General features: G+C 40.2%; 1 protein-coding gene across 1 annotated transcript in view; it reads left to right on the top strand.

Annotated features, from left to right (window-relative positions):
• Nucleotides 1-1,027: 1,027 nt before the first annotated feature.
• LOC112255353 (eyes absent homolog 2) overlaps nt 1,028-25,784 on the top strand; it is a 63,058-nt gene continuing 38,301 nt past the window's right edge. The window contains 4 exon segments of the mRNA XM_042324816.1: nt 1,028-1,483; nt 22,272-22,342; nt 24,142-24,182; nt 24,576-24,700. Of these exon segments, the coding sequence (XP_042180750.1) occupies nt 24,598-24,700 (103 nt within the window). The 5' untranslated portion in view covers nt 1,028-1,483; nt 22,272-22,342; nt 24,142-24,182; nt 24,576-24,597.

Raw genomic sequence — 25,784 nt, 5'->3', positions numbered from 1 at the left:
AACGGTCACACTTTGAATGAAATATATCTCCAAAAGGCCTAATGAAGCCTTCATTAAGCCTTCATAAGGCCTTCATAAGGCCTTCATAAGGTAACGCATCATTTGTTAATTAACATACACAGGATGATATGATGGGTAGGCCTAGTGCGTTGCCAATTGTGGCGTAACCCTTTTGCCACCCTATAATGACATTAACAAATGATTCTTGAAGCATTTAGGTAGGCCTTATAATGGGTTTATGAAGGCTTAATTAAGCCTTTAATATGCTTTATGCTTTAATATGCTTTAAGCAGTGCGGCTTGGATGGGTTGTGTATCGGAGGACGCATGACTTTCAACCTTCGTCTCTCCCGAGCCCGTACGGGAGTTGTAGCGATGAGACAAGATAGTAGCTACTAAACAATTGGATACCACGAAATTGGGGAGAAAAAGGGGGTAAAATTCAAAACAAAAAAACAAACAAAACAACCAAAAAATATATGCTTTATATTAAAGTGTGACTGTACCTCACATTTCTGTAGGAAGGTAAATAATGTTATGTTCTACAAGGCGCTATGAAAGACACGTTTATAAGGCAATAAAGTATTATAGTATTAAAGTTGTTATTTTAATGCATGGACATTATTGTGAACACTCACTATAGTGGGTATACGTATAGGCCTAAGATATATCACAATATGCACACATTAAGGATCTTTAGAAACCAGTCAATGCCCTAGGGTCATTAGAATAAATGATTAATCCACACATAATGTCAACACCATAACAGACTCCCAGAGAAGCCCTAAGCGTGTGAGATTCTCGTCGTCTTTGTGTAAACAACGGTCGAGAGAGGCATTCTTTACCAAACAAAGATACAAAGGTGAGATAAAGCGATAGAGGAAGAGCTCAACTCCGCCTGAGCTATTTTGTTAACTGAAGAATATAGAGAGCCAATTGAAAGCAACTCCTGCGTAATGGCACAAGCACAGGCGCGCGCGGGATCACACTCACACGCACACACACACACACACACACTGTAGAGCACTCGGCTCGCGGGTATTGAGAAAACCCTCAGGAGGAGGAACCAACATTTTTTCATTTACCCTTATCATCACTTCCTTACCAGCGCCAAAGCAAACACGCGCTCCTGAAGGTGTATGAAACACTTATCGAGAAACGGGTTCAATGTTTCGGATGAAAACGCAGCCTTTGATTCGCTGGAAAGCTGTCATTTCGGTTTATTAGACCGTAGTAGACGAACGATTCAAGAAATCCAAACTAAGTGCGCACACATTTCTAAAATCTGCAGTCATCATCACTTTGAAGAATAATAAATAGGCATCCACAGTGAGTAAAGACTTATCGTGCATTGAGTTTGACTATTGAACGTTCCAGTTTCATCTGTAGAAACGTTTTGCTATAGAGATTTGAACACGCTACGCCATATGGAGAGAGAACTGTGTTGAACAACTACTGGATTTCTTTTCTCGACCTAAATCATGGTAAGTGGATTCATATGAGTATGAATATCATATTGCTTTTCAAAAATATTATTGCCTGTTCAGAAAAATGAATAGCCTATGTTCATTCTGTGTGCAGTAATCGATTTTTTTGAGCACTTGACTTATCTTTATAGGTTATAGGATACAATTCCACAGAAAAAGTTCAACCAAAGTTAAATTAGGCCAGTATTGTTTTTCAAGCAGTAGTTTTCCAGAGCGGGGCAATACATATAACAATGATGATACTCATAATATTTGTTGGTTTTGGGCCTAAACCAACTCATCGGCTCTGTTAAACATCTCCTAGCCGTTTCAACTGACCGACTTTGTAGGCCACTTCAGTTCCCACAAAACTTCATTTTGAACATTATTGGTAAAATTGCATAGTATTTTTAGCATCTTTCTTTAGTAAATATCACCAATATCCATTTGACTTCATCACTCAGGCTAGCCTAATGCCTACCCGCTTGAAAACTGAATTCACAGCATATAAATGTGGCTACAGTAAATGGGACAGTGACTGATGTTTCTTATCAGAAGTTTCCTTTCTCCTCCATATATTTACATTTAAAAATATATATTATTAGAAGTTTGCATTGCAGTAAACTACTATGCATATAATGAAGGAGCCTGTGAGACAAATATATTTCTATTCTATTTCCAATCAGAATGTACAGTACAGTAAGCTAGTTTCCTCCTTTGGAATCTTTTTGAAATACATTGCACTGCAGGTTAAAGCTCACCCAACACCTACTTGACAGTATAGCTCATAGAGTAGACCTAGACCTATATTTGTTATGTCTATAATTTCAACAACAATTTAAATTAGTTCTGATCACTATAATTATATTATTGTCGTATATTATAGGCTAGTGCAGGGATGGGCAACTTTGATGGCCACAAAAATTTGGAACTATAAAAATAAATAAATAAAGAGAGTCACACATTCCATATATAAACTCCCAGTAATTTATTGGGTAAATCACCAACGTTTCGGCATCACTGTGCCTTCAGAAAATCGGAACTCATCACGAGGGGCCGCAGTGGCTCGCGGGTCTGTGTACCCACATCCATACCCACTCATGCAGTCTGAGCCCTAGCCTTTTAGCTAAGCAAGTTTGCTGGAATTCTACACGTTGTGCCAATGGGTCTGAGAGAAGATTTAGCAATTGTATATCTAATTTTATGCAATTCTACTCATTTTAAAAAGGGTGGAGAGAAAAATTAGCAGTTTTACATCTAATTCCTTGCAATTCTATACATTTTGCCATGTTGGGGAGAGAAATGGTTGCAGTATTTTCTTCATATGATATCTGGGTGCGAGTGACCAACAAAATCAATGGGGGCCCCTGGCGGTAATTTAACCATGATTACTACAAGTTTAGATAGCAGGCTAAACTAAGTTACCAATCACAAAATGGTTATCTGGCATGGCTTCGAGTGACTGTCAGTGACTGACATAAGAAGAGAAAAACTGATGAAATTGCAGATGGTGTATTCCACTATTCTAACACTCAACAGTAAGTTCAGACCCCGATTGAGTAAAATCCACTTTTTAAACAACATAACCTTTTTACTCCATGGCAGCGGTACAGTCCAAGGACTGACTGCGTGTGACTTGTCTATCTACTGATTTGTAAATCTACGTTTTTCCATGTTTTATTTACGCCAAATCACTGTGTGTGTGTGTTTGTGTGTGTGTGTGTGTTGGAGTAAATTGTCTGTCTCTATACTAACGTTGTGTTGGGGGAGTATACCATTCGGTCCTACTTCTTTAAAGCTCTTTATTTTCCTTGGTGGTAGTTGAATCCTTTCAACACTTGTGCTTGGCCTAAGTACTGAAGAATACAGCTAATCATGGAGGCGTTTTTCTTGCCAGGAAACTAATTAAGTAATTTCAGGGAACCACACTAAGGATTTCTCCAAAGACAGGTATTCATGTTTCTCAAGGACCCCTTCATAGCTCCGATCTAAAATGGCCCTCTGTGTTTTGGTAGCCATTCCAATCACCTTTAAACACTCGTAGATCACGACAGCTTCGTTCAGAAGCGTTCAGTCTGGATCTCTCCTTCTTGCTCGGAGCACAAAAAATAACAAAAGCATTTTTTTGTGTCTGAGAAATGCAGACAAGAGTTCCATTGACATTTTGCTCCACACCTAATACTGCATGGAATGAACGTTCAGTCATCACTTGCACATGGATATTAATTTACTTGAATTGTTGAGGTGATCAAATATTACAATACATACATTTCCATAAGACTTATAGGAAAGCTATTAAAATAATGATACATTTATTGATCACATATCTATTGACCTTTATATCTTTAATTCATATATTAGCATTTAATATACTTTTAATACACTTTATTGGTTGATCGCACAGACAGTCCAACCAAAAATACCCAACCCCTCTGAAAGACACACACAGTCCAACCAAAAATACCAAACCCCTCTGAAAGACACACAAAGTCCAACCAAAAATACCCAACCCCTCTGAAAGACACACAAAGTCCAACCAAAAATACCCAACCCCTCTGAAAGACACACACAGTCCAACCAAAAATACCCAACCCCTCTGAAAGACACACACAGTCCAACCAAAAATACCCAACCCCTCTGAAAGACACACAAAGTCCAACCAAAAATACCCAACCCCTCTGAAAGACACACACAGTCCAACCAAAAATACCCAACCCCTCTGAAAGACACACACAGTCCAACCAAAAATATGCCTTTTGCTTTTAACCCAACCCCTCTGAAAGACACAAATAGAGGTTTTTGGAGAGGTGCGGGGGGCTGCCACACTGGGCAGCTGTTGTGGGGGGTTATAAGTGCCTTGCTCACGGGCACAACAGCATCTAGGTTTTGATACCAGCAACTCTTAGGTTGCCAGCTCATTTACCAACAGGTTTTTCACATCGGACCCGGGCTCCGACCTGGCAATCCTCCAGGTTCTGGCTTTGCCTCTCTAACCGCCAGGCTACCGGCCGACTGTGATAGTACAGTACTTAACTTATTCAGTTAACTGAAGATAGTATCATTCAGTAATATTGGCTGAAATTGTACTCAATGATGCCCTCCTTCCTATAGGCCTACAGGGCATGTGGTTTAGACGCAGGAAGAGTTTTCATTTCATATCTATCAAATATAATTGTTTTGAGCAAATCCTTCTCTGTTTGTGTTTATTTTCCATGAAACTGCATTGGCAGCTAGATTACAACCCACCATTTTGTATTTCAGAAAACAACCAAGTATTCATCTAATGAAATAGGACTCACATATTAACTCTTTTTCCCAATTGTCTCCAAATATTCTCTATCCAAGTCAATTATCTGAAATATACTTGTGGAGCAAACACTGCATCAACCACAGAGTTTTTTTATCGAAGCAAAAGACTGAATATAAATCATCAGAAACCTGATCCCTATCTGAATTTCTACCCCCACAAATAACATTTGGGGAATGAAAAAAAGTGGACCACAAACCGAAGGCATTTTGTGCTGGGGGGTTTGATTTAACACGGTGTTTCGTATCTTAATAACATTAGGCCCCATTTTTAGAACAGCCTTCTGCTTCGCGGAACCCTCTCCCTTCATGGTTCCTATTACTTGAGTCTAATAAATCGTGAATAAGCAGGAGCCTAAAGTCCTGGATCGAGAAGAATTCCCCATCCTGTACCGTGAGGCACCCCCTCTTAAGAAAACACAAATTAAATCCAAACTCCTCTATAGCCAAAGGTTTGTGGAATGATAAATATTTTCATAGGAAGCTCTGCTCTTCCTGACTTTATCTTAGCAATGGATCCACTCCTGAAAATATAATGGATCCACTCCTGATGAATACAAAGAAACAACTCCTGATAAATGCAATGGATCCACTCCTGATAAATAAAATGGAACCACTCTTGATAAATGCAATGGATCCACTCCTAATAAATATAATGGATCCACTCCTGATGAATGCAGTGGATCCACTCCTGATAAATATAATGGATCCACTCCTGATAAATATATTGGATGCACTCCTGATAAATATAATGGATCCACTCCTGATAAATATAATTGATCCACTCCTGATAAATATAATGGATGCACTCCTGATGAATGCAGTGGATCCACTCCTGATAAATATAATGGATCCACTCCTGATAAATATAATGGATCCAGTCCTGATAAATATAATGGATCCACTCCTGATAAATGCAGTGGATCTACTTGTCACAGCCTACTAGGAGTGGTGGGTTGGAATCAGGCGCAGAGAGCAGGGTTCAGTAAATCGTAATTTATTCTCCGGCAAAAAATGGTCACGCCAACATACAGGGCACATAAAACAGACCAGGCCAAACACAGGACCAAACAGTCCGGAGAATACAACCATGAAACCACAACCAACAGAGTAACAAAAAAACAATCCCGCACAAAACAAGGGCGGGTCAAACTACTACATATAGGGAAGCTAATGAAACCAAAATACACACAGGTGAAACTAATAAGACAAAACCAACAGACAAATGAAAAAGGGATCGATAGCGGCTAGTAGGACGGTGACGACGACCGCCGAGCACCACCCGAACAGGCAGGGGAGCCAACTTCGGCGGAAGTCGTGACACTACTCCTGATAAATATAATGGATGCACTCCTGATAAATATAATGGATCCACTCCTGATAAATATAATGGATCCACTCCTGATAAATATAATGGATCCACTCCTGATAAATATAATGGATCCACTCCTGATAAATATAATGGATCCACTCCTGATGAATATAATGGATCCACTCCTGATAAATATAATGGATCCACTCTGATAAATATAATGGATCCACTCTGATGAATATAATGGATCCACTCCTGATAAATATAATGGATCCACTCCTGATAAATATAATGGATCCACTCCTGATAAATATAATGGATCCACTCCTGATGAATATAATGGATCCACTCCTGATAAATATAATGGATCCACTCCTGATAAATATAATGGATCCACTCCTGATGAATATAATGGATCCACTCTGATAAATATAATGGATCCACTCTGATAAATATAATGGATCCACTCCTGATGAATATAATGGATCCACTCCTGATGAATATAATGGATCCACTCCTGATAAATATAATGGATTCACTCCTGATGATTATAATGGATCCACTCCTGATAAATATAATGGATCCACTCCTGATAAATATAATGGATCCACTCCTGATGAATATAATGGATCCACTACGGATGAATATAATGGATCCACTCCTGATAAATATAATGGATCCACTCCTGATAAATATAATGGATCCACTCCTGGGAAAAAAAAGTGATATACAGTTGAAGTCAGAAGTTTACATACACTTAGGTTGGAGTCATTAAAACTCATTTTTCAACCACTCCACAAATGTCTTGTTAACAAACTATAGTTTTGGCAAGTTGGTTAGGACATCTCTAGGACTTCATGTAATTTTTTCAACAATTGTTTACAGACAGAATATTTCACTTATAATTCACTGTATCCCAATTCCAATGGGTCAGAAGTTTACATACACTAGTTGACTGAGCCTTTAAACAGCTTGTAAAATTCCAGAAAATGATGTCATGGCTTTAGAAGCTTCTGATGGGCTAATTGATATAATTTGAGTCAATTGGAGGTGGACCTGTGGATGTATTTCAGGGACTAACTTCAAAAGCAATGACTCTTTGCTTGACATCATGGGAAAATCAAAAGAAATCAGCCAAGACCTCAGCAAAAAAAGTGTAGACCTCCACAAGTCTGGTTCATCCTTGGGAACAAATTCCAAACACCTGAAGGTAGCACATTCATCTGTACAAACAATAGTACGCAAGTATAAACACCATGGAATCACGCAGCCGTCATACCGCTCCGGAAAGAAACGCGTTCTGTCTCCTAGAGATGAACGTACATTGGTGCGAAAAGTGCAAATCAATCCCAGAGCAACATCTCAAGACATCAGTCAGAAAGTTAAAGCTTGTTCGCAAATGGGTCTTCCAAATGGACAATGACCCCAAGCATACTTCCAAAGTTGTGGCAAAATGACTTATGGACAACAAAGTCAAGGTATTGGGAGTGGCCATCACAAAGCCCTGACCTCAATCCTATAGAAAATTTGTGGGCAGAACTGAAAAACCGTGTGCGAACGAGGCCAACAAACCTGACTCAGTTACACCAGCTCTGTCTGGAGGAGTGGGCCAAAATTCACCCCTTATTGTGGGAAGCTTGTGGAAGGCTACCCGAAATGTTTGACACAAGTTGAAAAATTAAAGGCAATGCTACCAAATACTAATTGAGTGTATGTACACTTCTGACCCACTGGGAATGTGATGAAAGAAATAAAAGCTGAAATAAATAATTCTCTCTACTATTATTCTGACATTTAACATTCTTAAAATTAAGTGGTGATCCTAACTGACCTAAGACAGGGAAGTTTTAGTAGCAGTGAATGTCAGGAATTGTGAAAAACTGAGTTTAAATGTATTTGGCTGGTGTATGTAAACTTTCGACTTCAACTGTATATACAGTATATTTATATATATATATATATATACCATTATTTTAACTAGGCAAATCAGATAAGAACAAATTCTTATTTCCAATGACGGCCTACCCTGGCCAAACCCGGACAACGCTGGGCCAATTGTGATTTGAATCAGGGACTGTGGTGCCGCCTCTAGCACTGAGATGCAGTGCCTTAGACTGCTGCTCCACTCTGGAGCTCAAATGGATCCACTCCTGATAAATATAATTGATCCACTCCTGATAAATGCAATGGATCCACTCCTGATAAATATAATGGATGCACTCCTGATAAATATAATGGATGCACTCCTGATAAATATAATGGCTCCACTCCTGATAAATATAATGGATCCACTCCTGATAAATATAATGGATCCACTCCTGATAAATATATTGGATCCACTCCTGATAAATATAATGGATCCACTCCTGATAAATATAAAAGTTTGGGACTGTCTAAAGCAGCACATGCGGATATCTTGAATAAGTCAAAATAATGTGTTTTGAAAGGGACTTTATGAACTGCAATTTAACAGATTTTGTACTTATCTGATATGCATTTGTAAAGATGCCACTTTATTTTCAGATTCAATCTGTCAACCAGAATAGAGTTTTATCTTCTATTAGTTTTTCTTTATCATGTCCCTTGCAATGCGCTGACACTGTTTCAGCATAGTTCTCAATAATCAAATGATAATTTAATTAAGGGTAGCATCACTTGTTTGGGTTGGTAACCTGCAACCCAGATGTCTTAAAAGTGTATTAAGTAGTTCATCGTGGTTTTATGTTCTATTTACTGGGAACAGCTAATGGCCATGAAAGCAGATATGTTTAGGTCACATTCAATTGTCAATTTATTAGTGATTTTTTTATTATTTTAAAACATGAGACTAGTTTAATGCAACTCAGTCAAAGAATTGAAATGAACTGGACTGAACTGTGTGTAAACTGTCCACCAGCATAACGCCTCCAGGTTTCAGCCTTTGGCCCATAGGCTGCAACCAAAGAAGTCAGACCACAGTTTCCGTCTGCTGGGACACTTGTTTTAGATTTCACAATGATTAAAACAAGAATAGTTTAAAAAATATATATATATATGTTTTTGTTTCTTGGGTTTTAAATATAACTATTTCAATCTTAATGAGCAAATAAAATAAAAATGTATACAACAAACTAAGTGTTCTCCTTTAAAATACCTCTCAGAAACTAACTTCACTCTTTTGATTTAAAACCTTAAGTAACACTTTACTTAAAGAAATTATAACACCCGATGATGCATTTATAATGTGTTATAAAACGTATCATAAGCATTTACGATTCCCTTATAATATGTTACTATAATCTCATAGTTATCAAAACATCATACCTCTGTGTCTCACCGTCTCTCTGCAGCCACCCTTTACCCAATAAACCCTACAATTATCCTTTAATTCAGGCTTTAGAGAGAGAGGCGAAACACAATACAGGCAGACTGTAATCTGTGATTGTCAAGATCAATGGGTCTATTGTGTGGGATGAATATGGGTAGTGTGAGGAGGGGAACACTGAGTGAATATGGGGAGTGTGAGGAGGGGAACACTGAGTGAATATGGGGAGTGTGAGGGAACACAGAGTGAATATGGGGAGTGTAAGGAGTGGAACATTGAGTGAATATGGGTAGTGTGAGGAGGGGAACACTGAGTGAATATGGGTAGTGTGAGGAGGGGAACACTGAGTGAATATGGGGAGTGTGAGGGAACACTGAGTGAATATGGGGAGTGTGAGGAGGGGAACACTGAGTGAATATGGGGAGTGTGAGGAGGGGAACACTGAGTGAATATGGGGAGTGTGAGGAGGGGAACACTGAGTGAATAAAGGGAGTGGAAGGAGTGGAACACTGAGTGAATATGCTGAAATGAAGAAAGGGAGATTTGAGGGAGATGGTGGGTCTCATTGGCTCTGCTTAACCAGTTTGTGAAGAGGCTTCGGGTAACACTACCCACCTACACACACACACACACACACACACACACACACACACACACACACACACACACACACACACACACACATACAATTCTTTTAAACCCTAGGGAGCACCCTGGGAGGCCTGCGGCGTTCCAACTCTCAAGTGTGTGTGTGTCCTCTCCCAGCTAAACCCCTGGTCTGTCAGCAGACAACAGCTGTCCCTCTGGCTATCGCCACACTCTTTATTTCATTTAGAGGTGCACACATGGAGGCATTCACACACGACCAAACATACACACACACACACACACAAAAACCATGCTGTTGCGTTCAACCAGCTCCCACTGCTGTTGTGTAGCTAGGTACTGTACCTTTACTCTTTCACAATTTCCAATAGAAGGAAGCTCCGGCATCATACATTTTGACCTAGTTAACATACAATATTATATACAATAGTATATATGATTAGTTTATATAGCTGTCATTGACACCTAGCTAACATACAATGTTATATACAATAGTATATATGATTTGTTCATATAGCTGTCATTGACACCTAGCTAACATACAATGTTATATACAATAGTATATATGATTAGTTCATATAGCTGTCATTGACACCTAGCTAACATACAATGTTATATACAATAGTATATATGATTTGTTCATATAGCTGTCATTGACACCTAGCTAACATACAATGTTATATACAATAGTATATATGATTAGTTCATATAGCTGTCATTGACACCTAGCTAACATACAATGTTATATACAATAGTATATATGATTAGTTCATATAGCTGTCATTGACACCTAGCTAACATACAATGTTATATACAATAGTATATATGATTTGTTCATATAGCTGTCATTGACACCTAGCTAACATACAATGTTATATACAATAGTATATATGATTAGTTTATATAGCTGTCATTGACACCTAGCTAACATACAATGTTATATACAATAGTATATATGATTAGTTTATATAGCTGTCATTGACACCTAGCTAACATACAATGTTATATACAATAGTATATATGATTTGTTCATATAGCTGTCATTGACACCTAGCTAACATACAATGTTATATACAATAGTATATATGATTAGTTCATATAGCTGTCATTGACACCTAGTTAACATACAATGTTATATACAATAGTATATATGATTTGTTCATATAGCTGTCATTGACACCTAGCTAACATACAATGTTATATACAATAGTATATATGATTAGTTCATATAGCTGTCATTGACACCTAGCTAACATACAATGTTATATACAATAGTATATATGATTAGTTTATATAGCTGTCATTGACACCTAGCTAACATACAATGTTATATACAATAGTATATATAATTTGTTCATATAGCTGTCATTGACACCTAGCTAACATACAATGTTATATACAATAGTATATATGATTAGTTCATATAGCTGTCATTGACACCTAGCTAACATACAATGTTATATACAATAGTATATATAATTTGTTCATATAGCTGTCATTGACACCTAGCTAACATACAATGTTATATACAATAGTATATATAATTTGTTCATATAGCTGTCATTGACACCTAGCTAACATACAATGTTATATACAATAGTATATATGATTAGTTCATATAGCTGTCATTGACACCTAGCTAACATACAATGTTATATACAATAGTATATATAATTTGTTCATATAGCTGTCATTGACACCTAGCTAACATAACATATTCAATACAACATTATACATGATTAGTTCAGATAGCTGTCGTTGACATCTGTGTTATTATATTGAGTTTCAATGGACTGTTTACCATGGGATTTGGCACATTCAGATTTTAAAATGAAACTAGTGAATTTTCCCCAATGAGCAGTTACTATGAGCAGTTACAATGAGCAGTTACAATGTGCAGTTACTATGATCAGTTACAATGTGCAGTTACTATGATCAGTTACAATGAGCAGTTACTATGAGCAGTTACAATGAGCAGTTACAATGTGCAGTTACTATGATCAGTTACAATGTGCAGTTACTATGATCAGTTACTATGAGCAGTTACTATGAGCAGTTACTCTGAGCAGTTACAATGTGCAGTTACTATGAGCAGTTACTATGAGCAGTTACTATGAGCAGTTATAATGTGCAGTTACTATGAGCAGTTACTATGTGCAGTTACTATGAGCAGTTACTATGAGCAGTTACTATGAGCAGTTATAATGTGCAGTTACTATGAGCAGTTACTATGAGCAGTTACTATGAGCAGTTACAATGTGCAGTTACTCCTAATGTTACTCCTAATGTGGTCATGTTCTGCCACGTCAAAGAAACTACAGGTAGATCATTCAGCCAGGCACTAATGCTGACATGTCTTTGGGTAATGGCTGTATGCTTCGTTCCAGTGTGTGTGTGTGTGTGTGTGTGTGTGTGTGTGTGTGTGTGTGTGTGTGTGTGTGTGTGTGTGTGTGCTGGGTAGCTCTGGACAGCTGCTACCAACTAGGGCGGGCGTTGTCATCGACTGTGTAGACGGAGGGGAAAGGGTGGATGGCAGAACTTTTTGTCCAAATGACTAACAAAGAGACCGGCTCAGTGTGTGTGTGTGTGTGTTTGTGTACCTACGTGCCTGCCTGCTTCCCTGCTTTTAAGCATGCATATATGCCTGACTGTGTATTTGTGTGCCTGTGTGTGTGACCACCACTCCCCTCCCCTCCCGTCCCTTTCCATCAGTAGACCAGATGTTTTACCTGGGAGCAGACCACCATCTGACTGGGGTCACCCACAGCTCTGGCCCATACCCGTTTTAAGGAGGCTTCCGGGAGGTCTGCAAGCTGTCCCTCTCCCTGACCCTTTCCTGGGGCACTGATTCTGGGCAAGAGAGGCTCTGATGGTGGGGGGGGGCTGTTTTAGAATGGGGTACATTAGGGGTAGGTTGATTGCAAGAGAGAGAAGGAGAGACAGACACCAAGAGAGCCATGGTAGCGTGATTGAATGAAAGGGGGCTCGATTACAGGGGGTAAGGGGGTGCAGCTGGCATAAAAGCAGGTTTGTTGCTCAGACTCCGTCAAGTGGAAAAGAAAAGGCCACCAAGTCTCTCAGCTAGTGTTACACACACACACACACACACACTCACACACACACACACACACACACACACACACACACACACACACACACACACACACACACACACACACACACACACACACACACACACACACACACACACACACACACACACAAGTAGCAACAGGTACTAGAGGGAGGGACTGTTTTATGAGCTGAAAGCCACTTAATTGCCATTTTCTCTTTTCATTTGATTGTTACATTGGATTTAATTGGTTCATTTGTTGTTTTTAATTAACAATGGAGCAGAGCCTAATTGCAGCTTGTTTTAACTGAGTAATCGATGGGTTCATTACTTGAACTCTTTCTAGATTATTCCACTAAACACTTTCAATATTATTGGTGCGTTTCATGTTCTTTGTGAGTCTAGATATATGCTTCACTTAGGAATCTTTGGCTTTGTTTACACAGGCAGTCCAATTCTGATATTTTCCAACTAACTGGTCTTTTGACCAATCAGATCAGCTCTGGCCAATAATTGTGCAGAAGAGAGCATCCTGTCTAAACGCAGCCTTGGAGTCCTCACACATTTAGCCTGCCTTGTCATGCTCCGCTCAGCTGTATATGTGGTCATGTGGAGCGGGTTTGCCAAAACAGGAGATGATCCTGAGCCATATGGATGGATGCCTATATGTGTTTTTTGATTGGTGTATTCAGTCCCTGAGCTTGTCCTGATCATATCAATCAACAAACACATGAATCAATAAAACCAGGACATTACTGACATTAAGACACTTTCATCTTTCTAAATGTATTCACCCACACCAAAAAATAACGCCTGTCTCAAAGCAGACTTACTATTTACACAGGCTAAGATTCCCTGGCCACTTTTTTGAAGATTGTTCACTTCTTGATCAACCAAGTTGTAATAGTAAAATAATGTCAATGACTTCTTAACGACTCACCTGGGGGGGAAAATTACAATGATTCAGGTTATTTTGAATTGAATCCTAGGAACAGGGATTAGGACTGGGGAAACTAGGAGAACTCCAGGATTAACTTTTTCCTAGCTACAGCTCTAGGATCAGCTTCCCCTCCTCAAATCCTAACCTGAACCGTTGGTGGGGGAAATAAAACTGACCCAAGGTCAGTATCTAGGGGCTACCTCCTCCACTCCCAATTTAGGGGGGCTCGTGTTCTCTCAGTGTGTGTGTGTGTCCAGTGTTTTAGTGTTAATGAAATCCCTGGGCTCTGAGGTCATCCCTGTGTAGGAGTCCTTGCTCTCAGGAGCCCATTACTGGACTGTAATCAACCTCTCACATCTGCTCCCAGTCTCTGTCACACACACACACACACACACACACACACACACACACACACACACACACACACACACACACACACACACACACACACACAGTGTGGCAGCCAGCCTTATTTACGAGCCATGTGGTTCAAAGGCTGCAGACAGGGTGAAGCCGCAGGCTCTGTGTGGGGACAGGCCCAGTGAGCGCGTGTGTGTGTGTGTGCGTGCGTGCGTGCGAGCGAGTGAGTGCGTGCGAGTGAGTGCGTCTGTGTGTGTGTGTGTGTGTACGTGCGCGCGTGTGAGTGAGTGAGTGAGTGCGTGTGTGCGTGTGAGTGAGTGTGTGTGTGTGTGTGTGTCCACAGAATTTAAACTTGAGTGTCCATGTGGAAAGTTGCCTTGTGTGGACAATAATGGTGGTATTCTAATCTATTCTAGTCTCTATGTGGTTTGGCTATGCAGCGGTTGAGGGGATTGTTGGTTTATGACAGAGTTTTATGTGGTGTTTCAATGACAATACAGTGACGTGACTGTCCACTTTGTAAACTCTCTGTGGTTGTGTCGTCTCTGCTGAACATTACTTTATGGCTTGTACATGCCTCTAGTTAGGTATGTATGCCTAGTTCCTCCCTAATGTAGTGCAGACTACCTAGATTATGCACAATTGACGTATTACAAGATCTGTTTTCACGTAGGCCTATCTCTTTAATGTTCTGTATTGTTCTCAGTGTTTCTTCTGTCTAACTGCGCTGTAGTTCTGTGCCAAAGGGCCGGAAGAAGGTCATAGAGGACATCACTAGCAGATGGCACTAACTTCCAGCAGGGAGTCATGTCAGGACTGCAATACTGAAGTCTTGTTCAGGGGCCTTTGTTGAGGAGAGAGCAGGGGGTCTGTCTGTGTGCGACAGTGTATTCAGTCCCCCCAGGCAGTCATTGGGGCAGAACTTAGGGTTCCAGGTGGAGGTCCATATGGTGTCATTATGAGGTAGTCAGTCACCGTAATGCATGTCACATGCAGCCGTTATGTTGCAGGGAGAGGTCAGCTCATTTAGAGGTCATTGCCATTGTGCAACTTGCCTGTCATCCATCACACATAGACGCACAGACGACACATGTGCGTAGAAACACACACAGGTTTTTCAGAGTAGACTACATGCATTATAGTATTGTAAGTACAGTGCCTAACACTGTATATAGACAGACATTTTTTAAACAAAAGAAGACGCACTATCATTTAATCAGGCAAAGAAAAACATCCAACCATTGTCATTCCAAACCTCAGAGAGAGAGATGTATGTATGATGCAACATGTCCTACAGAACTGCAGAATCCGATACCCGTGAAAAAAAGCCAGCTCTTGCAAAAGTCTGCAGGTGAACCGAGGCCGACTGAGGCCGATGGGGCCATGGCCCTGTTGAGGTTTGTTTTAGCTTGGGTTTCAACTGGAACCGGACAGATCTCCCTGTGTTCCCATGCCCTTTGGCCCCGTCGCTGGGCTCCGCTGGACTCTACCAGGAAGCGCCCTACGCATCACAGGGACGAGAGGGGAAGTCCAGGGCCTCGAACTGGGCGCTCCTGGTTCCCATGTTCAGTTCCCCGCTGCCGTGGTCGGTCTGCCTCATAGTGCATACCGCTTAGTGTTATATCGCCTTTGTACAGCCGGGAGTCAACAAGTGTGTTTTCCTTGTATGGTGTGGTGGGATTACTCTTATGTGTCAGCTGACTGGGAGAGGTCAGATGTGGCCTTGTGATTCGCTGGTCAGGCTTTTCGTTACCGGTTATTATTTCATGTCGATTGTTTAGCTGATGTTTATTGAGAAATGATATGACACAATATTAGATAATAATAACTTAGCCGGCTCTAATTAGGTTTTAAGAATTCAATTCATACAAGTACCATTATGAACCATTTGCTACCAGGTAGATTGATACAAATGATGTTGATTTAATTTGAAGTAAGCACCAGAAAGTACACATTGTTACCACATACCTTCTCAGTAAATACCAGGAAGATACCAGGTGAAACGGGGCTGTAAACTAAAGCGGCACCGTTTTTTATATTTTGCTCCAGTGTGTCCATCCGACCTTGCGGCTGTCCACTGACATCACACTGCTGACTGCCTATACGTCGCCCCGGCTCCCCGACACTTTTAATGTCCGACCGTGTTTATGTTTCCCTTTCGGTCATTAACACAGGAATATAAGTGGTTTTTCAAGTCCTTTGGCCCCTCCACAGTAGGAATACTATTATTTACTATGAAAACAGCCCGTGCTGCAATGACTCACGTCGCCGTGTTTGGAGAAGCTGGGAGGTCGGCTGCGTCAGCTGGAATTGCCATAACATGTGATTCATCATTATGTGCAATGTATCTGTCAAAGAATTGTTGTTAATTGAAATGGCATGTGACTGACACATAAGAGGACCGGATTCTCAGGAGTCAGGTTTTATGGCTAATCCACTCATTTTGGAGAGCTGTAGATGTACAGACGGACTTTTGTTTGTCATGTCTGCTATTCAACATTGGGCTTCACAACCTAACTCTCATCCTCTTTCAAATGTTCTAGTTAAAGAGTTCTCTTTTCCCCTCTCTCTCTTTCTCGCAATCCCTCCATCCCTCCCCCTTTCTCTCAATCCCCCTCTCTTTCTCTGTTGCAGTTGCTAATATCCCTCTTGCGCCTATCTGTCATGTCTCTCCTCTGTCTCTGTCAGTCTGATGTCAGTGTTGAGGACACAGGTCAAGCAGTAGGGTTCTGCATGAGTAGATTGAGGTGCCCTGAAGGCACAGAGCACACTGTCAACATCAGAGGGATAGAAAGAGCTGTTACCTTTTTCCTTCAACCATGACGAACCCGTACTCTCAACTTTACTCTCTCTTACTCTCAACCTTACTGTCAACTTTACTGTCAACCTTACTCTCAACTTTACTTGCAACCTTACTGTCAACTTTACTGTCAACCTTACTCTCAACTTTACTCTCTCTTATTCTCAACCTTACTGTCAACCTTACTCTCAACTTTACTCTCTCTTACTCTCAACTTTACTCTCAACCTTACTCTCAACTTTACTCTCTCTTACTCTCAACCTTACTGTCAACCTTACTGTCAACCTTACTGTCAACTTTACTCTCTCTTATTCTCAACCTTACTGTCAACCTTACTCTCAACTTTACTCTCTCTTACTCTCAACCTTACTGTCAACCTTACTGTCAACCTTACGCTCAACCTTACGCTCAACTTTACTCTCTCTTACGCTCTCTTACTTTCAACCATACTGTCAACCTTACTCTCATCTTTACTCTCTATTACTCTCAATCTTACTGTCAAACTTACTCTCCCTTACTGTCAACCTTCCTCTCCCTTACTGTCAACCTTACTCTCAACTTTACTCTCTCTTACTCTCAACCTTACTGTCAACCTTACTCTCTCTTACTGTCAACCTTACTGTCAAACTTACTCTCAACTTTACTCTCTCTTACTCTCAACCTTACTGTCAACCTTACTCTCTCTTACTGTCAACCTTACTGTCAACCTTCCTCTCCCTTACTGTCAATCTTACTCTCTCTCTTACTGTCAACCTTACTGTCAACCTTACTCTCCCTTACTGTCAACCTTACTCTCTCTAACTGTCAACCTTACTGTCAACCTTACTCTCCCTTACTGTCAACCTTACTCTCTCTAACTGTCAACCTTACTGTCAACCTTACTCTCCCTTACTGTCAACCTTACTGTCAACCTTCCTCTCCCTTACTGTCAATCTTACTCTCTCTCTTACTGTCAACCTTACTGTCAACCGTACTCTCCCTTACTGTCAACCTTACTCTCTCTAACTGTCAACCTTACTGTCAACCTTACTCTCCCTTACTGTCAACCTTACTCTCTCTAACTGTCAACCTTACTGTCAACCTTACTCTCCCTTACTGTCAACCTTACTCTCTCTAACTGTCAACCTTACTGTCAACCTTACTCTCCCTTACTGTCAACCTTACTCTCTCTAACTGTCAACCTTACTGTCAACATTACTCTCCCTTGCTCTCTCTTACACTCAACCTTACTGTCAACCTTCCTATCCCTTACTGTCAACCTTACTCTCCCTTGCTCTCTCTTACACTCAACCTTACTGTCAACCTTCCTCAACCTTACTGTCAACCTTCCTCTCCCTTACTGTCAATCTTACTGTCAACCTTACTGTCAACCTTACTCTCCTTTACTGTCAACCGTGCTCTCCCTTACTGTCAGGCTTACTCTCTTACTGTCAAACTTACTGTCAACCTTCCTCTCTCTTACTCTCAACCTTACTCTCCCTTACTTTCAACCATACTCTCTCTTACTGTCAACCTTTCTCTCCCTTACTCTCAACCTTACTCTCTGTTACTGTCAACCTTACTCTCTCTTACTGTCAACCTTACTCTCTCAACCGTTACTTATTCTCATGTAAATCTGAGAAGTGGTTCACACCTTATTTAGTGTTTCTAAGACGCTCAATTAGCACAGCAACTGCCTTGTCAGGACTATTTACTTATGTTGAAAGTTGCAAACAAACACAAATTTGCTCATGGACTTGTCAGTACAATAGCACTATTGTGTTGAATTTCTTGACCAATTGAAAGTCTATGAACTCAATGACCACAAACCGGTTGAACAGTTCTTAGTCCTATACACCAATTGGGATACAGTTGAAGTCAAAAGTTTCCAAACACTTAGGTTGGAGTCATTAAAACTTGTTTTTCAACCACTCCACAAATTTCTTGTTAACAAACTATAGTTTTGGAAAGTCAGTTAGGACATCTACTTTGTGCATGACACAAGTAATTTTTCCAACAATTGTTTGCAGACAGATTATTTCACTTATCACAATACCAGTGGGTCAGAAGCTTACATACACTAAATTGATTGTGCCTTTAAACAACTTGGAAAATTCCAGAAAATTATGTTATGGCTGTAGAAGCTTCTGATAGGCTAATTGACATCATTTGAGTCAATTGGAGGTGTACCTGTGGATGTATTTCAAGGCCTACCTTCAAACTCAGTGCCTCTTTGCTTGACATCGTGGGAAAATCAAAATAAATCAGCCAAGACCTCATAAAGAAATTGTAGACCTCCACAAGTCTGGTACATCCTTGGGAGCAATTTCCAAACACCTGAAGGTACCACGTTCATCTGTACAAACAATAGTGCACAAGTATAAACACCATGGGACCACGCAGCCTTCATACCGCTCAGGAAGGAGACGCGTTCCCCTAGAGATGAACGTACTTTGGTGCGAAAAGTGCAAATTAATCCCAGAACAACAGCAAAGGACCTTGTGCTGGAGTAAACAGGTACAAAAGTATCTATATCCACAGTAAAACGAGTCCTACATCAACATAACCTGAAAGGCCGTTCAGCAAGGAAGAAAGCCACTGCTCCAAAACCGCCATTAAAAAAGCCAGACTACTGCAAATGGGGACAAAGATCATACTTTTTGGACAAATGTCCTCTGATTTGATGAAATAAAGATAGAACTGTTTGGCCATAATGACCATTGTTATGTTTGGAGGAAAAAGGGGGAGGCTTGCAAGCCAAAGAACACCATCCCAACCGTGAAGCACGGGGGTGGCAGCATCATGTTGTGGGGGGCTTTGCTGCAGTAGGGACTGGTGCACTTCACAAAATAGATGGCATCATGAGGCAGGAAAAGTATGTGGATATATTGAAGCAACATCTCAAGACATCAGTCAGGAAGTTAAAGCTTGGTTGCAAATGGGTCTTCCAAATGGACAATGACCCCAAGCATACTTCCAAAGTTGTGGCAAAATGGCTTAAAGACAACAAAGTCAAGATATTGGAGTGGCCATCACAATGCCCTGACCTCAATCCTATAGAAAATGTATGGGCAGAACTGAAAATGCATGTGCGAGCAAGGAGGCCTACAAACCTGACTCAGTTACACCAGCTCTGTCAGGAGGAATGGGCCAAAATTCACCCAACTTATTGTGGGAAGCTTGTGGAAGGCTACCCAAAATGTTTGACCCAAGTTAAACTATTTAAAGGCAACGCTACAAAATATTAATTGAGTGTATGTAAACTTCTGACCCACTGGGAATGTGGTGAAATAAATAAAAGCTGACATAAATCACTCCCTCTACTATTATTCTGACATTTCACATTGTTAAAATAAAGTGGTGATCCTAACTGACCTAAGACAGGGACTTTTTACTAGGATTAAATGTCAGGAATCGTGAAAACTGAGTTTAAATGTATTTGGCTAAGGTGTATGTAAACCTCCGACTTCAAATGTATGTGTCTACATGGATATGTGTCAACGTATGTAATTGCCATGTAAATAAACCCTTTTTAAGCCACTGTAAAGTAGGTATGAAACTTGAGGGGAAAAGTGACCAGCGTTCTGTTATATTTACAGTCGCATAGTATGTCAAATAAATGCAGGAGAATGACTGAAGACACGTTGGAGCTACTCTGTCATGAAGTTAGCATTTCATCATATGTTGAAGTTAGGTCATTCAATCTTCTTGAGCCACAAGATGAGATCATGTTCAAATGAATATGCAGTGCGTTTCTTTTTGTTTGAGACTCTGTTTATCTGTTTGTTTTTCTTACCAAGGAAACCTGGATACTGGTTTTGATTGAGCAGTTGTTAGAAACACATAGAGTACATGGTCAGCATAGGGTTTGTTTTGGTTATGTCCCCTTTTGAGCTTCTCATTGAACAGTAGTCTGAAAGAGGTAGAGAGAGAGATAAATTAGAGAAAAGAGATAAAAAGAGAGCGAGAAAGCGATTGATAGATAAAAAGACAGAGAGAGAGCGAGAGAGAGACAAAGAGAGAGAGAGAGAGCGAGAGAGAGAGGGAGAGAGAGAGAGAAAGAGGGTGAGAGAGAGAGAGAGAGAGTGAGAGAGAGAGGGAGAGAGAGAGAGAAAGAGAGAGAGAGAGGGAGAGGGTGAGAGAGAGAGTAACAGTAGGTCTTGGGGTCTACTGAGTAGAAAGAGATACACTCCAGTGACAACTTCCTGTGTTTGGAAGGATGAATGTTGGTATTGACCTTGTGACCCCTGACCCACTGACCTTTGACTTCCTCCTTTCTCTCTCATTCTTTTTCTCTCTCTCTCTCTATTGCTCTCTTTCTGTCTCTCTATCTCTCTCGATCTTTCTCTCTTTCACTCTATTTATCTCTCTCTCTCTTTCTCCCTGCCCTCTCTCATTCTCTGTCTCTCCTTTGCTCTCTCACAGACTCTCATGCTCATCTATTGGAAGCCATTTTAATGCTTGTCTAATCGTCTTAGTTTATTGCACATGTATATTAAGGGTTATGCAATAATTGCAATGCATCATTCTGCTGAACTGAGTCTGGATATATTGGTGCTTCGTGTGTATTGGCATTTCACATCAATGTTACAGTTGACTTAGTTTATATGTGCTTCTAGTTCACAAACATCTCTGTTCTGTGTGATTACGCGGTTAACTTGGCCTAGTTTACTTCTCCCAAGTCATGTTGATGTGATGTAGTACAGTACGGGTGCCAAAAAGGTGCCGAGACAGAGATAAGCAGAGAAGTGGGGCATTCTTCAGTGCTTTCCCAGGAAACTATGGAATCTGTCAAGTTCTTACTAACAAACAGCCATTCTGAATGACGAGGAAGAGGAAACTACAGCAGGCATTTGACAGTGGCATCACTAATGGTGCATCCTTATATAAACCTTTCTTTCGACTTGTACCATGTCTGTCTGTCCGTCTGTCTCTCTGTCAGGAACTCCATTCGTTCCAAAACCCAAATCACTTTGTTAACATTCCGAGTAGGTTAATCATCCACTCCCTCTTTTCACCGAACTATGAGTTCTGTTCAAACTTCCAAGCAAGTCAGTGCCCGAGGCATGTTGCTATCTGTCAATCCCCTACATACTTCTGATGCTTATTCACTATTGTTTTCACAGGAAAGCTGACGGCGAGGACCTTGAGTGACTGTGTCTTACCAGGGAAGAAAACACTCTCTCCACAGAGTCAAGTAACAGTGAAGACATTTACAACATATATTTTCCTTTGAAGAAACAACAGGGGCCTCATTTATCAACCGTTCGTAAATGTCTTACTCAATTCTCAATACGTGGACATTATAAGATTTCCGTGCGCAGCAAATGATTGGGATTTATCAAACTGTTGCACGCAAAATATATGCATGTTTTCATTGATAAATCAGAGCCATACTACAGTATATTTGTGGGCTTGCGAACTAGCGCTAAAACCCTGCCTGGAAAACACCCTCCATCCACATTTTATGGTAATAAAAATGTCATAATTTGCTGAATGATTTGGAGATGTTGGAACTGGGCCATGATAGTTACTAAAAGAAATCGCAAAAGCAAATTTGATTACATTTCTGTAGAGGTGAGGGCAGAATTTTTTGATATTTTTTTTAAATAAAAAAAACGCATTGTTTTTTCAAACAATTTAAAAGTAAATGCTATATCCCACACTTCTATGCAAAAGACAAATTCTTGGTCAATATTTAATTTATCAATAGATGATTATGTTTCTATCTCATGCCTTGGTATAGGCTCTGAGATGAAATACGTTAGGCCATGATGTCTCGCTTCAATCGCACAGCAATACTGTACCCTATCCAGACTGTCACAGACTATCAAGGCTACCGGTCTATTTACTTTCAAGCATGGTTGGCTATTTGAATGAGCGATGGATAAATGGTAGCATGCTTGGCTATTGAATGAGAGATGGATAAATGGTAGCATGCTTGGCTATTGAATGAACAATGGATAAATGGTAGCATGCTTGGCTATTGAATGAGAGATGGATAAATGGTAGCATGCTTGGCTATTGAATGAGAGATGGATAAATGGTAGCATGCTTGGCTATTGAATGAGAGATGGATAAATGGTAGCATGCGTGGCTATTGAATGAAAGATGGATAAATGGTAGCATGCTTGGCTATTGAATGAGAGATGGATAAATGGTAGCATGCTTGGCTATTGAATGAAAGATGGATAAATGGTAGCATGCTTGGCTATTGAATGAGAGATGGATAAATGGTAGCATGCTTGGTTATTGAATGAGAGATGGATAAATGGTAGCATGCTTGGTTATTGAATGAGATATGGATAAATGGTAGCATGCTTGGTTAATGAATGAGATATGGATCAATGGTAGCCTAATATTTGTTGTGTAGCAGAATAAACCAGTCATTTCAGAAAAGGAGAGACATGTCCTGCAAATTTGATTCAGATGTAGATCTACAGTATATAATAAAAGTTAAATAAATGTATTAGATGGTATGCTGCTAAGCAACCTACTGTATTTACCAACAGCAAATGCATGGTTTCTTTATCACTAGACCAATGTTTTAATGTTCATATTAGCTTACCATTATTATAATTCCCATGCCTCAAACACCTCCATTTCCCCCAAAATAACAATATTTGCTTGCAATTCGGTTGATCAAACACTAGAAGTTGTGCCCATGCTGGTTTGAGATTTACGTGGACATACGCACACTTTCCCGTCAAGTTCAGAACTAATCAATACCATCCTTTGCGGGGAAAAGTTGCACGTAAGGTTTAGAGTATTTTTTGTGAGAACCCACCTTGATAAATGAGGCCCCAGATCTCTTATATAACTTACAATCAAATTTAATTCTATTGTATTATGGTTAAGTATTGGAATTGTATAAAGCCTTATATCACTGTGAAATCATATCTCATCATATTTATTGCAATTTTAATTTCTCAATGAAATATAATTGATTTTGGTATTTATACATTTCTCTGTTCTCTCATGTATTTTTCCCTCTAGGGCCTCTAAGACTCCATATCAAACTCTTACTTTATCTGCAAGTGAGTGTTGATGACATCTTAGGCATACCACAATATAGCAATGCATAGCATACCATAGCAAAGCATCGCAGAGCATAGCATGCCATAGCATAGCATTGCATAGCATAGCATACCATTGCAAAGCATAGCATCACAAATCATAGAATAGCATAGCAAAGCATAGCATCACAAATCATAGAATAGCAGAGCAAAGCATAGCATCGCAAATAATAGCATAGCATACCATAGCAACGCATAGCATCGCAAATCATAGAATAGCATAGCAAAGCATAGCATAGCGTAGCAAACACATAGCATAGCATAAGCTCAGCAGCCAACATTCTCAAAAACTAGGCAATTTGTACAATGAATATAGTCCCCACGTTGCTTACCAACTTTACTTCCTCCTCCCAGATCAGCTGATCTGAGAGCTGTCATGTCGGCGTACGGACAGCCCCAGTACAGCCCCGGCCTCCAGCCTGCGGGACCCTACCCACCATACACTCACCATGCCCAGGGTTACGGCATGCCCTCCTACAGTGAGTACCGGCATTTCCTTCAATACGGGGGTGAAGAGGGGAGATAGGACCTTGAAAGTTGTAAAGCATCTAAGGCAGCATGAATAGGTATCGTGAATAGGTATCGTGAATAGGTATCGTGAATAGGTATCGTGAATAGGTATCGTGAATAGGTATCTTGAATAGGTATCGTGAATAGGTATCGTGAATAGGTATCGTGAATAGGTATCGTGAATAGGTATCGTGAATAGGTATCGTGAATAGGTATCGTGAATAGGTATCTTGAATAGGTATCGTGAATAGGTATCGTGAATAGGTATCGTGAATAGGTATCGTGAATAGGTATCGTGAATAGGTATCGTGAATAGGTATCGTGAATAGGTATCGTGAATAGGTATCGTGAATAGGTATCGTGAATAGGTATCTTGAATAGGTATCGTGAATAGGTATCGTGAATAGGTATCGTGAATAGGAATCAAATTGTATTTCATTTTATTTGTCACATGCTTAAACTAACAGAGAAATGCTTAGTTACAGGCCCATCCCAACAATGCAGAGTGAAAAAATAAATACAAAATAATCAATAATATTAAAAATAATAACACCCCTTAAAATAAAATAAAATAATAATAATAACACAATGAATAAATACACAATGAGTAACAATAACTCAGCCATATACTGTACACTGTGTACCAGTACCGAGTCAATGTGCAGAGGTACGAGGTCACTGTGATACATATGTACATATAGGTAGGGATGAAGTGACTAGGCAACAGGATAGATAGTAAACAGTAGCAGCAGCGAATGTGATGAGTCAAAAAGTGTAACAACTCCACGTGCATTTACACCAGGGCCTCAAACTAGAGGCCTGCAGGCTGTGTGCAACACATAGCTGCTATCCGTGTGACTATCGGCTTTCGTCGATTCCGGAGCAAACATCAATTATTCCGGAGCTAGCCAGCTGAAGAGTTCCATCAATCACTCCTGGGCTACAATCACCTATCCGGACCCGTTTTACTGCCTACGCGGAGCCCCACAACTGGACTGCCGACGTTATCTACCCGAAGGAGTTATCCGGCGGGCTCCTCCGTCGCGACGTTAC

This window comes from Oncorhynchus tshawytscha, linkage group LG07 (genome assembly GCF_018296145.1).
Source record: "Oncorhynchus tshawytscha isolate Ot180627B linkage group LG07, Otsh_v2.0, whole genome shotgun sequence".
NCBI lineage: Eukaryota > Metazoa > Chordata > Actinopteri > Salmoniformes > Salmonidae > Oncorhynchus > Oncorhynchus tshawytscha.
Note: the sequence above shows the minus strand (reverse complement) of the source record. Positions and strands in the feature narration are given on the sequence as shown.